Raw genomic sequence first — 13,877 nt, forward strand, 5'->3', positions numbered from 1 at the left:
TGGATTGTTCGTAAATTTGGTGATTTTTACAAGTATATTTTATTCTTTGACACACTTATAACAATGATAGGATCATCACGTTGTGTGCGCACATTGGCACGATTAAGGGACATATGTGTACCAAATTTCATAATTCTAGCTTATACATAAGTAGGCAAAATGTAATGTAAAATGTTAAAAATGCACCCAAATTTCGCCCTATTCAAAATGTTAACTCAATTTACCCCCTTAATATGGGAGATGCGAGGAAATGGTTTAGAAACACACACGTAGAGCGATAAATGAGGCGTCTGATGGCGCAAACCGTTTCTTAATATCATAAACCGTTTAGGAGATATGAATCTCGAAGTGGAAGTCTGCACTTTTCAACGTGCTCATGCTTATCCGTCATCTATATATATAAAAGCAAGTCGGGCTGGAGCGATGTATATATAAACATTTAAAAATGAAAAAAGACGTGAATTAATGAGGCACTTCCAGAAATCTCAGAAATTTGAAACTTGGTACGAGGGAAACTGATGACCCCAGGATCCCTAGAAAAATCGGAAATTCTCAAAATTCCCTGAAGGGGGCACGCTGGGGGGCTCAAATTTTGGGCTCAGTATAAGAACACAGTCGTATAGTATATCCAAAACGATAACCTATAGGTTTCGTGGGCTTAAAAATTTTCTGGAATTTCCTCATTTTTATCCCCTATCCCCCCAAATCAAGATGGCGGCACAACCTGCGAGACGAGGTAGACAATTGAAATTTGGTGAAATTATAGCTTTTGAACCCTAACCGACGGGAAAATTCCAAGATGTTCAAATTTTTCACTTTTTACCCCCAAGGATATCGAAATATGGATGCAATTTTAATGACTGTGCAGACATTCCTTCTGAGATATTTTTTGGCTAAACGGTAAGTCGTATCACAAAACGGATGGCAGAATGTCCCTTCAATTCGGAGTGATCTACAACTTTGGGCCTGTGACATTTTGTCGTATCTCTCTCCCTTATACGTTAAATTTGGCCGTATTTCTGGATTGTTCGTAAATTTGGTGATTTTTACAAGTATATTTTATTCTTTGACACACTTATAACAATGATAGGATCATCACGTTGTGTGCGCACATTGGCACGATTTAGGGGACATATGTGTACCAAATTTCATGATTCTAGCTTATACATAAGTAGGCAAAATGTAATGTAAAATGTTAAAAATGCACCCAAATTTCGCCCTATTCAAAATTTTAACTCAATTTACCCCCTTAATATGGGAGATGCGAGGAAATGGTTTAGAAACACACATGTAGAGCGATAAATGAGGCGTCTGATGGCACAAACCGTTTCTTAATATCATAAACCGTTTAGGAGATATGAATCTCGAAGTGGAAGTCTGCACTTTTCAACGTGCTCATGCTTATCCGTCATCTATATATAAAAGCAAGTCGGGCTGGAGCGATGTATATATAAATATTTAAAAATGAAAAAAGACGTGAATTAATGAGGCACTTCCAGAAATCTCAGAAATTTGAAACTTGGTACGAGGGAAACTGATGACCACAGGATCCCTAGAAAAATCGGAAATTCTCAAAATTCCCTGAGGGGGGCACGCTGGGGGGGCTCAAATTTTGGGCTCAGTATAAGAACACAGTCGTATAGTATATCCAAAACGATAACCTATAGGTTTCGTGGGCTTGAAAATTTTCGGGAATTTCCTCATTTTTATCCCCCATCCGCCCAAATCAAAATGGCGGCACAACCTGCTAGACGAGGTAGACAATTGAAATTTGGTGAAATTATAGCTTTTGAACCCTAACCGACGGGAAAATTCCAAGATGTTAAAATTTTCCACTTTTTACCCCCAAGGATATCGAAATATGGATGCAATTTTAATGACTGTGCAGACATTCCTTCTGAGATATTTTTTGGCTAAACGGTAAGTCGTATCACAAAACGGATGGCAGAATGTCGCTTCAATTCGGAGTGATCTACAACTTTGGTCCTGTGACATTTTGTCGTATCTCTCTCCCTTATACGTTAAATTTGGCCGTATTTCTGGATTGTTCGTAAATTTGGTGATTTTTACAAGTATATTTTATTCTTTGACACACTTATAACAATGATAGGATCATCACGTTGTGTGCGCACATTGGCACGATTAAGGGACATATGTGTACCAAATTTCATAATTCTAGCTTATACATAAGTAGGCAAAATGTAATGTAAAATGTTAAAAATGCACCCAAATTTCGCCCTATTCAAAATGTTAACTCAATTTACCCCCTTAATATGGGAGATGCGAGGAAATGGTTTAGAAACACACACGTAGAGCGATAAATGAGTCGTCTGATGGCGCAAACCGTTTCTTAATATCATAAACCGTTTAGGAGATATGAATCTCGAAGTGGAAGTCTGCACTTTTCAACGTGCTCATGCTTATCCGTCATCTATATATATAAAAGCAAGTCGGGCTGGAGCGATGTATATATAAACATTTAAAAATGAAAAAAGACGTGAATTAATGAGGCACTTCCAGAAATCTCAGAAATTTGAAACTTGGTACGAGGGAAACTGATGACCCCAGGATCCCTAGAAAAATCGGAAATTCTCAAAATTCCCTGAAGGGGGCACGCTGGGGGGCTCAAATTTTGGGCTCAGTATAAGAACACAGTCGTATAGTATATCCAAAACGATAACCTATAGGTTTCGTGGGCTTAAAAATTTTCGGGAATTTCCTCATTTTTATCCCCTATCCCCCCAAATCAAGATGGCGGCACAACCTGCGAGACGAGGTAGACAATTGAAATTTGGTGAAATTATAGCTTTTGAACCCTAACCGACGGGAAAATTCCAAGATCTTCAAATTTTTCACTTTTTACCCCCAAGGATATCGAAATATGGATGCAATTTTAATGACTGTGCAGACATTCCTTCTGAGCTTTTTTTTGGCTAAACGGTAAGTCGTATCACAAAACGGATGGCAGAATGTCCCTTCAATTCGGAGTGATCTACAACTTTGGTCCTGTGACATTTTGTCGTATCTCTCTCCCTTATACGTTAAATTTGGCCGTATTTCTGGATTGTTCGTAAATTTGGTGATTTTTACAAGTATATTTTATTCTTTGACACACTTATAACAATGATAGGATCATCACGTTGTGTGCGCACATTGGCACGATTTAGGGGACATATGTGTACCAAATTTCATGATTCTAGCTTATACATAAGTAGGCAAAATGTAATGTAAAATGTTAAAAATGCACCCAAATTTCGCCCTATTCAAAATTTTAACTCAATTTACCCCCTTAATATGGGAGATGCGAGGAAATGGTTTAGAAACACACACGTAGAGCGATAAATGAGGCGTCTGATGGCGCAAACCGTTTCTTAATATCATAAACCGTTTAGGAGATATGAATCTCGAAGTGGAAGTCTGCACTTTTCAACGTGCTCATGCTTATCCGTCATCTATATATATAAAAGCAAGTCGGGCTGGAGCGATGTATATATAAATATTTAAAAATGAAAAAAGACGTGAATTAATGAGGCACTTCCAGAAATCTCAGAAATTTGAAACTTGGTACGAGGGAAACTGATGACCCCAGGATCCCTAGAAAAATCGGAAATTCTCAAAATTCCCTGAAGGGGGCACGCTGGGGGGCTCAAATTTTGGGCTCAGTATAAGAACACAGTCGTATAGTATATCCAAAACGATAACCTATAGGTTTCGTGGGCTTAAAAATTTTCGGGAATTTCCTCATTTTTATCCCCTATCCCCCCAAATCAAGATGGCGGCACAACCTGCGAGACGAGGTAGACAATTGAAATTTGGTGAAATTATAGCTTTTGAACCCTAACCGACGGGAAAATTCCAAGATGTTCAAATTTTTCACTTTTTACCCCCAAGGATATCGAAATATGGAGGCAATTTTAATGACTGTGCAGACATTCCTTCTGAGATATTTTTTGGCTAAACGGTAAGTCGTATCACAAAACGGATGGCAGAATGTCCCTTCAATTCGGAGTGATCTACAACTTTGGTCCTGTGACATTTTGTCATATCTCTCTCCCTTATACGTTAAATTTGGCCGTATTTCTGGATTGTTCGTAAATTTGGTGATTTTTACAAGTATATTTTATTCTTTGACACACTTATAACAATGATAGGATCATCACGTTGTGTGCTCACATTGGCACGATTAAGGGACATATGTGTACCAAATTTCATGATTCTAGCTTATACATAAGTAGGCAAAATGTAATGTAAAATGTTAAAAATGCACCCAAATTTCACCCTATTCAAAATTTGAACTCAATTTACCCCCTTAATATGGGAGATACGAGGAAATGGTTTAGAAACAAACATGTAGAGCAATAAATGAGGCGTCTGATGGCGCAAACCGTTTCGTAATATCATAAACCGTTTAGGAGATATGAATCTCGAAGTGGAAGTCTGCACTTTCCAACGTGCTCATGCTTATCCGTCATCTATATATATAAAAGGAAGTCGGGCTGGAGCGATGTATATATAAATATTTAAAAATGAAAAAAGACGTGAATTAATGAGGCACTTCCAGAAATCTCAGAAATTTGAAACTTGGTACGAGGGAAACTGATGACCCCAGGATCCCTAGAAAAATCGGAAATTCTCAAAATTCCCTGAAGGGGGCACGCTGGGGGGGCTCAAATTTTGGGCTCGTGTGTCTGTACATTGATTATTTTGGCGAAATTTCGGTACAGTTATCCGTTTCAGGTGTAATAATGACCATCTGCATCATTTTTAGCTTTGGTGTCTGTTTGTCTGTTTGTTTGTCTGTTTGTTTGTCTGTCCTTCTATAACTTGGAAACTACTGGATATATTTCCACCAAACTTCATATTTAGAATCCACCTATCCTTTGGGGAGGTTTTAGGGCAAATATTGTTTCTAAATCCCTGAACTAATTGGGGGTTTATACGAAACCGAAACCGTGATTTTGCACTCCCTCAAAATACACACAACCAAACTTAATGGAAATCTACCTGCCTTAATGGAAATTAATTTCTAAACCTTTTCTTCTCATGTGCATCATTTCAATCACTTACAGGAAAGATAGTATGATCAAACTCTACACGAACATTGGCCCACCCAGTACCCATATGTGAGCCAAATGCTATGTCACATAATTATCCGAAAAGTAATGCAATGTAAGATAATCTTACACAAATTTCAACCTATTCAACGTTTCTGATTCAATCTGACCCATGAATAGATTAGATGCGAGAAAATATCATAGGACCAGCCATTTAGATCGCTAAATACTGCGCCTTACGGTACAATCCTTTGTCGATATGACGTACCGTTTAGCAGCAGTTAATCTGTAAATGAAGGTCTGCAATATTGTAGACATTCATATACTTTCGTATGTCCATCTGTATATATTCATTGATGTCGATTTGTAGCGATCGAGAAAGGATGTGTCTGCTATTGTAATCAGTACTCCCTACACCGACTTTGACTGCTGGCAGTAGGAATGGGGTCCTTCTCCAACTCCTGTGTAACTGGCATTAGTAAGGAGGCCTACCATTTTAATGAATAATTCACTTTTCGACTTGTCTTGCAGAAGGCAAGGGATCATGCAGTTTTGTTCGAAAGTCCCCTACTCTATTGTGTTTGGCTCTAGGCCAGGGTGCCCGCCATTATAAACAAATGTTCCAATCTAAAATTTGACTAGCATTAGGCATAGTGGCCTGCTATTTTCATGGAAACTCACTAATTCCGTGTGACTGGCAGTAAGCTGGCTAGCAACAGTAAAAAGGGACTGTCATTATAATGATAACTGCACAACTCAATTTTGACTGGTGGTAGGGATGTTGCCTGGTATTATAATAAAAACTCCTCAACTGTAACCTGTCTGAAAGTAGGAAATGGGTCTGCCATTGTAACTAAAACTCCCCAAATCGATTGTGACCGCACAGTAGGCATTGGGGCCTGCAATTATAATGTAAACTTGCCAACTCGATTGTGAATGGCAGTAGGCAAGTGAGCCTGGCGTTATCATCACAACTCCGCAACCCTTACTTTACATTGGAAACAACGTATGTGGACCTCCCCATGCTATTTCTCGGATAAGGCTAAGAGACATGCAATTTTAAAACAATCTCATTTGCTGCACGCACAGTATTTACGTCGATATCCGTATACAATGTAGAATACCGTAGCGAAGCACGGGTACATTTGCTAGTACTGTATAAGATGTTTTCAAGTACCTTTGCTGGTGCTGATATTACAGTCACTGGTCTGTAGTTACTAATCAGATTTGACGTACTGGATTTAAATATTGGAGTTACCTTAGTATGCTTCCACTTACTTGGAAATTCAGAGTTCTTAATAATAAGATTAAATAATAACAGTGGGGTCATCAAGTTCTCTCCATAGCCTTTAAGTATATAAGAAGTAATATTATCTGGGACTGCGGATCCTTTGTTTTAAGCTCTTAATAGCTGTTGTTATTTCATTAGACGTAATTTTTTTAATCTGCAGGTAACTCTGAATGTTCAACCTGACATTGCTGTCATTGGGTAACACATAATTAATCAGAGTTATCTTTCACATAAACTGATCTGAAATAATCTGCAAATGCATTTACTATATCTTGATTTTGGCTAAATTTCGTACCACTGTATTCCAAAAGCTGGGTGGGTGGTTGTTTTTTTTTTTTTTTTTAGGTAACTCCCTTTTAGTATTATATATTTCCTAAATGCAGCCTTTATATCCTTTTTTACTCTAGATCTAAGTATTTGAAATTGAATCTTGTAATATTCTGATGTATGTTTCTTTTTTCTGAATTCGAACATTGGACAGGGAAGGGTAGGGTGTGGGGTAGGGCTGTTTATTAGGAATACTATTGCGGTGTACCATACCAAATGTGCAGCATACCATAGTATGGTACACCACATTTAGCATCCTGCTGTCTAAAAAAGAACTTAAAAACGAATTAAACACCTTTCGCAGTATAGCTAAATTTAATGGCTACAGTGACTCCTTTATAGAGAAAATCATTAATAAACATAAACACCAACCTTCAACCACCTTAACAAAAGAAAAACCTCACCATTTTCATCTACCTTTACATTTAATAATAAACAAGTCTACCAAATCACAAACATATTTAAAAAGTATGACATCAAAATAGCCTTCAAAACTTGTAACAGAAACTCGGATATTTTACACATTATCGATTCTATTAATCATAGCAATAAGTTCAAAAAGTCAGGTATTTGTAGGCTCAATTATTAATTGTAACGCTTCTTCTGTCGGTCAGACAGGTAGAAGCTTCCATAAAAGATACTTGAAGCATGTTAATGCTCTGAAATATAACAGATTTTTGGCCATGGGACAGCACATGAGTTATACTAACAATAAGTTCACTAATATCAACTAAGATATGAAAATTCTCAAAGTTATACAAAAAGGCCCTCCTGCTCAATATTATGGAAAATTGTTTTATCCATCTGGAACAGTTTTTCAATCCTAACTTCAAACTAAGTTAAATTTCAGATAAATCAAGCATTTTATTTGATCTTTTAATTCCTATCTTTAGTAATCGTGTCTCAGATAAAAATAATTCTTTCTTTTATAATCTCTTTAAATTCCCCTCTCAGCAACAATCTTTCATTCTGCATCCTTCAGCTCCACCTCAGACACTCCTTTTCCCCTCCCTACTCACCGCATTCCCTTTCCCTTCCTCTCTGCTCCCTCCCCTCCTCCTTCCCTTCCCCTCCCTCTTTACTCCCTCCCCTCCCCTCCTCTCCTAATCTATTCCTTTGTTTACATTGCCTGCTTCCTTCAAGAAGTCAGTGCTTGTTCTACATCAGACATTACAGGTGAGTCTCATAAATAAGTTTTCTTCTTTTTAATTTCTTTTCTGTGTTTGTTCATTCCTAATTCTGGCTATCATTTCCAGATTTACTTCTTTGCCTGAGGTCCTATGTCAGCTTTAAGACATCATATTATGACAAGAAGATCGTAACCATAATTTTTGTTATGTGCATTTTAATGTTATAATTATTCCTGAAACATTGTCTTTGTCTGGTATAGGTATGTTTTAGTTATCATATAATCTGTGTAATTTTTATTTGGCTGAAGATGGCCACAAGGTGGCTGAAACTAGTCCCAAGACTGATGTACGGTATGTGCCAAAATATACAGTACTTATTTGTGCGCATGCGCACGCCTGAGCATCTGCGTGTTGTTACATCGCCATGATGAATTGTTAGTTGTGTAAAGAACATTGTGCTCTGTGATTGGAAGTGACAATGGGTCTCGACGGAGGAAAAAGTGTTTATAGAGTATTATTTTCGCTCATACAGAAACAGTTATCAAGGTGGGCCGAGTTTAAAGTTAGTTGCGGAACAATATCATGAACACTTCAATAAGTCAGCAACTAGCAATACAGTTATTCTATGTATTGTTAAAATATTTCGTTGTACGGGTAGTGTATTGTGTCAACGCAAGGGAAGGTCTGGTAGGCCAGTAACTGTGTCCATGAATGAAAACCATGGACGTGTCCTCAGTCAGGTGTTGCAGCCTCCAAAGCAAAGTCTTCGGCAAAAGGCCCTGAAATTAAACATCAGCCCTACGTCACTTTGACGATTGTTTAAAGACATAGGTGGATTTACGTACCGAATGCAGGTTGGGAAACGATTGACGGAGCACGATAGGCATGTCAGGGTGGAATATTGTGCACGGTTTTTGGCCATGGTGTACGAGGATCCAGATTTCTTGTTCAACGTGTGGTTCTCCGATGAAAGTCGCATTCAATTGGACGGTTTTATCAATCGCCAAACAACTCTCTTTCTTGGTTTCGATAGGCCAGGCACTATAGTCCAGAAACCGCTATGTAGTTTGCGTGTGACGATTTGGTGTGCAGTGTCAGGAAACGGTGTGCTAGGTCTGTATTTCATAGATTGATGATGGTGCACCTCTTACTGTTAACCAGGAAAACTATAGGAACATGGTGATCAGGCCATTTATTCAGATTCTAAAAAGGTTTTTTTCGTGCCAGGAACATGCAGATGAATTGACAGTGGTTCCAACAAGATGGGGTGACCTGCCACACCGCTCGACAGACTATGGCTATGCTGCAACAAACCTTTCCAGGACGAGTAATTTCCTGCGGGTCTGAGTTCCCCTACCCATCACATTCCCCCGATCTCACACCACTTGATGCTTACATGTGGGGAATATTAAAGGAGCAAATTTTCAATTGTCCAGATTCACCCAAAACTGTGCCTGCATTACGTCAGAAGATCGTCTCGTTCTTCAGGACTCTGCAGCAACCTATGTTCCAGAATTTGTTGGAAAATCTGCGTGATCGTTATGAACACTGCCTACAGTGCAGTGGAGCACATTTTGAACATTTACACTATCATCTTGATAAGTAAGGTAATGACAATAAGACTAACATAATTTCCAGTACTGTATATTTTGGTGCATACTGTAATATCATTTACTTGATATATTGTATTGTAAATACAATTTATTTCTTTTAATTGTACTTCAATACGGAACAAACATGAAATTTACAGTTTATAAATATCATCTTGTTGTGTTTGTTCCTATCCTTCCCAGCTTTTTGGCTTCAATGAACTATTCATTTGGAAAATAATCTTATAACCATTCAGTATAATGTTTTTATAGGTGGCAGAGTTAACTGGACACACAGCAAGAGTACTGCATTTGGCAATGTCACCTGATGGCAGTACTGTGTTGTCTGCTGGTGCTGATGAAACTCTCAGGCTCTGGAAATGTTTTGCTCCTGATCCCTCCAAGAAGAAGGAACCAGCGAAATCTAAAGCTGTTAACAGCATGTTTAAGGGAATTAGATAGTTCTATGCATTATGAGACTAGTTTATCAGAAAGAACTGTGATTGGTCTTACACCATGTTCTGTTAAAATTTAACATGTCTGTTTTGTACTGTGTTTATGCTTCAGATTTCATGCTATATTATTTAAGTTATTGTAAGATATAAAAAGGATTTGAAATATCTTTTTTAAGACAATTTCTTTATATATCTTTTACTTGCGAAAAGCTATTTTTATAATGTGCTTGTGTACTATTCATGTTTATGATTGATACCAGAATGTATTGCATTTTTTTATATACATATTTATGCTGGCTCAGAATGTAACAGATTGGTCCAAACTCACACTTTCAGATGAGTACATGAATCACTCTGCATGTTCCCTAATGGTGGACAAATTAAAAATACCATAATAAATGCATGGCTCGGTGTTAACTTGCACATTTGACTGCGACCTGATTTATGTCATTTTCATACAGTTAGGTTTGACATAACAGCTAATGGGCTATGTGTTGCTCACTAAATTGAGATAGATGATACACTTCTTAATTTACAGTGATGATATCCACCTGGTACAAATTCAGCACTATTTGATGGCTGGTAAACAATAAAGAAATTACAATCTGGCTTCAATATGGTGTACAATAAACTCTTCAAAGCTTTCGTTATGTGAATAACCATCGCCGATAAGAAACTCAAAATACATTGCCATAACCATAATATTTCATTGTGACATAATAAAATTAAAAGCTCTTTCATGGCAAAGTTTTAATTATGAATAATTCAATTTGATAAAAACATATATTTTGTTGTACAGATTTTGTAAATTAGGTGGGGATGGTGTAAACAATTCTGTGATGAATAGAATAATATATCTTCAGCATATATTTCTCTGAGGACTGGAAATGAATAGAGGATACAGTGCTTGAGTAACTTCTACCATTTGTAGGATACATCCTACTGTATGCAACTTCAAATATCTATAATGTTCAAGAAGTACACCTTGGTATTCCAGAATAATGTTATATACTGCATGTGTTTATTTTTCTGTAAGATGTTCCTTTGTTAAAGTCCTTTATGTAATCCTGTGTATGTATTGACAAATATTTACTTATATTCGTGGACTGCTTCGACAGATTGTGAACCTGTCCATATGCTATTGTGTGCATGATTTCTTACTAGTCATATTTCACGTCTTGAATAACAAATAACATGTCTAGTGTAAGACGGATATTATATACTGCAGAGAACTGACCTGGCTGGGTTTTGGAACAAATCTATTAACATTCCAAGAGAGACTGAATCATGTTACACATGAGACTGAATGAAAATAATTCAATACACACATTCTTCCCCATGGTGAAGTAGTAATTTGTAAACTAAGCTTTTCCTGTCTTTGTACTTGGACTGCTGGATTGTTAACTTTTTATCTGCAAGTTAATAAAATATTGAGAAAATTAATTGATGAGCATTATTCTATCCAAAGTTGAAGCAAATATAAATATAGCTTTTTAACCCTTGAAACTTGCATTTACATGACTTCCATCGATGTTACTCAGCCTTTTAAAACCTAAGGACCAGTACAATGTCAAAAACAGTTCCACAAACCACTAAGTTATTAGGCTTAATTATATTGTAAACTCTATGAATATTATGTGGGACAGTGGATCAATTTTTAATACAGTATATAGCAATGAATATAAAAGCATATTTTTAATACCTTCAGAAATGCAGTTTCAGTGAAACCTCATTAGTGTGTTCCTCAGTAACATGTTATCCTGCTTAGTAAGTCTTAAATTCAAAGTCCCGATTCTCATTATATTAAATCTATATAAAAAATACCTCTCTTATCACGTCACAAATTTTTGCTTATTACTGCTTAGTAAGATCTCATTTTTCCTAGCCCTGGATATGTCATCCCTTGTGACAAACTCAGATAAGAGCCATTGCCACAGTTGCATGATTACAGAAAATGGCCTTAAATTCCTGAACTTCAGAGGATAAGTTGCACCTTCAGGCAGCTAGCTGTTAACCTCAGGAATGTTCAGTTTCGCTTGTCGGTTAGAAGCGAGATTGCTGAATAACACAGTGAGCTTATTTGAGCTTGTATTTTGCATTCCATTCAGAAGTTAGAAATTTGTATTGTGTTGAGTGGTATAGTGAAGCGTAGCGAATATTTTGTCACTGGATTCGGTAGCCTATATCTAGACTAGGAACATAATCATGTGAATTGACTAGCGTGGGGCATATGTCTTCAGATAGCCTAGTTACGGATACGGAGAAAGTCGTGCAAATCCTTACTATCGTCATCATCAATGTCCCACTCCAGTCGCCCGGGTGTGGTTAACAAACCTCCTCCACTCCTTTCTGTCCTTCCACTTTTTCTGCTCCATTACTTCTGCCACACCAATCCAGCTTCTCTAATGCCCTTCCAAATCTGTTCTATCTACCTTCTTCTCAGTCTTCCAACAGGTCTCTTTCCCTTAACTTCTCTTTCCAATTCCCTGCTTGTTACCCGTTTCTTTCCCATTCTTTTTACATGTCCGAACCATCTGTCTTGTTTTCTGTATGTTCTGTACTAACGGTTCTATATTTAGCTCATCTCTTACTATTTTGGATTCTATCTCTTCTTGTCTTTTTAACTGATGTTCTTAACACATTGAACACGGTGCCCGAGCGTTGCTCAGGCTCCGTCATTTACTGCCATATACAGTGCCTGAGCGGCGGTCGGGCTTGGTTTCTTAACTAATAAATAATCACTTGTTGGAAATACGTCCATTTCTCTTCCCGTAAACATGAATGACAACATTACAGTACCGCATACTGCTGCTAAATGGGAGCACTGATCTTCACTGGATAGAATATGAATGCTTGTTTTGAAGAGTAGCGAGAATGTATTCCGCGCTCTTTGCTTTCCCGCTCATTGCTACAATGGCGTAACATTGTGTTGACTCGCTCAGCGATAGTGCTATAGAAACCCTAATAAACTGTAATTCAGGATACAAACTGGATGGCAGTGATGATGATGATGATGATGATGATGATGATGAAGGATCCGTCAGTTATTCAGGTAAAGATACATACACAGTTATAATGACACTATCAAAATATAAACAGAAATCCATCAGTGGCATATATTCTGTTCATCAGCTAGCTTGTAACTGAATTCCGACTTACGGTTTCGATATATTTTGGTATACGGTACTTGTTATTTTTCAGGTAATGAAGATAATGATTATGAGGTTCAGGATTTCGCTGAGCAGTTCGTCAGGCCATTTCGGCAGTCTGTACCTGCTTACAACTGGACGGAGGAAGATAGCAAACAATCTCTTCCCGATTTTCAAGGATGTAGTGGTGTGAGCGCTAATATAAATAGTGAGAGTTCTGTGTTCGATTACTTTTCTGTGTAATTTGGTGCAGACGTAATAAAATCTATAAAAACTGAAACTAACAGATATGCTGCTGTGAGTATTGCAGAAATGTGGTGAGCTGGAACATTGAATATATTATAGATAAGAAAGGTTCCACCTTATCAATACAAGTATTGATATTGTATTGATAAGGTGGCATATGGAAAATGAAACTAATAAATCAAGACTGGAACGTTGAAGCAGAGTTCGACCTGGAATAATTGGACCACAGTGAAATTATTTGAACTGTATTATTTTTTTGGCATAGTTCTTCATATGTGTATTGTGAAATTGCCAAAACTAAGTGATTACTGGAGTAATCATCCTGAAATTCAAACCTCTTTCTCTAGAAAGTTACTGAGCAGGGATCGATTCTTTCAAATTCTAAATATGCTGCACGTAAACAATGACACTTTTATACCCAGAAATAAGTCTGGTCATGATCCATTGCATAAAATACGCCCATTTTACGATATTTCAGTTGCAAAATGCCGAACATCATTCTACCCAAAACGTAACTTGGCAATTGATGAAGGCCTGTGTCCATTTTGAGGCAGAATTTCGTTTCATGTGTATATGAAAAACAAACTGCATAAACACGGGATTAAATTTTGCATGGTTGCTGACGCCAAATCCGGT

The 13,877-nt window shown here is 37.4% G+C and overlaps 1 protein-coding gene across 2 annotated transcripts in view; it reads left to right on the plus strand.

Annotated features, from left to right (window-relative positions):
- fzy (cell division cycle 20 protein fzy) overlaps positions 1 to 11,382 on the plus strand; it is a 237,824-nt gene extending 226,442 nt beyond the window's left edge. For both annotated transcript variants that reach the window (XM_067144504.2, XM_067144506.2), the window contains exon 12: positions 9,665 to 11,382. In XM_067144504.2, the coding sequence (XP_067000605.1) occupies positions 9,665 to 9,853 (189 nt within the window). In that variant the 3' untranslated portion in view covers positions 9,854 to 11,382. The remainder of the gene's footprint in view (positions 1 to 9,664) is intronic.
- Positions 11,383 to 13,877: the final 2,495 nt, after the last annotated feature.

This window comes from Anabrus simplex, chromosome 3 (assembly GCF_040414725.1).
Source record: "Anabrus simplex isolate iqAnaSimp1 chromosome 3, ASM4041472v1, whole genome shotgun sequence".
NCBI lineage: Eukaryota > Metazoa > Arthropoda > Insecta > Orthoptera > Tettigoniidae > Anabrus > Anabrus simplex.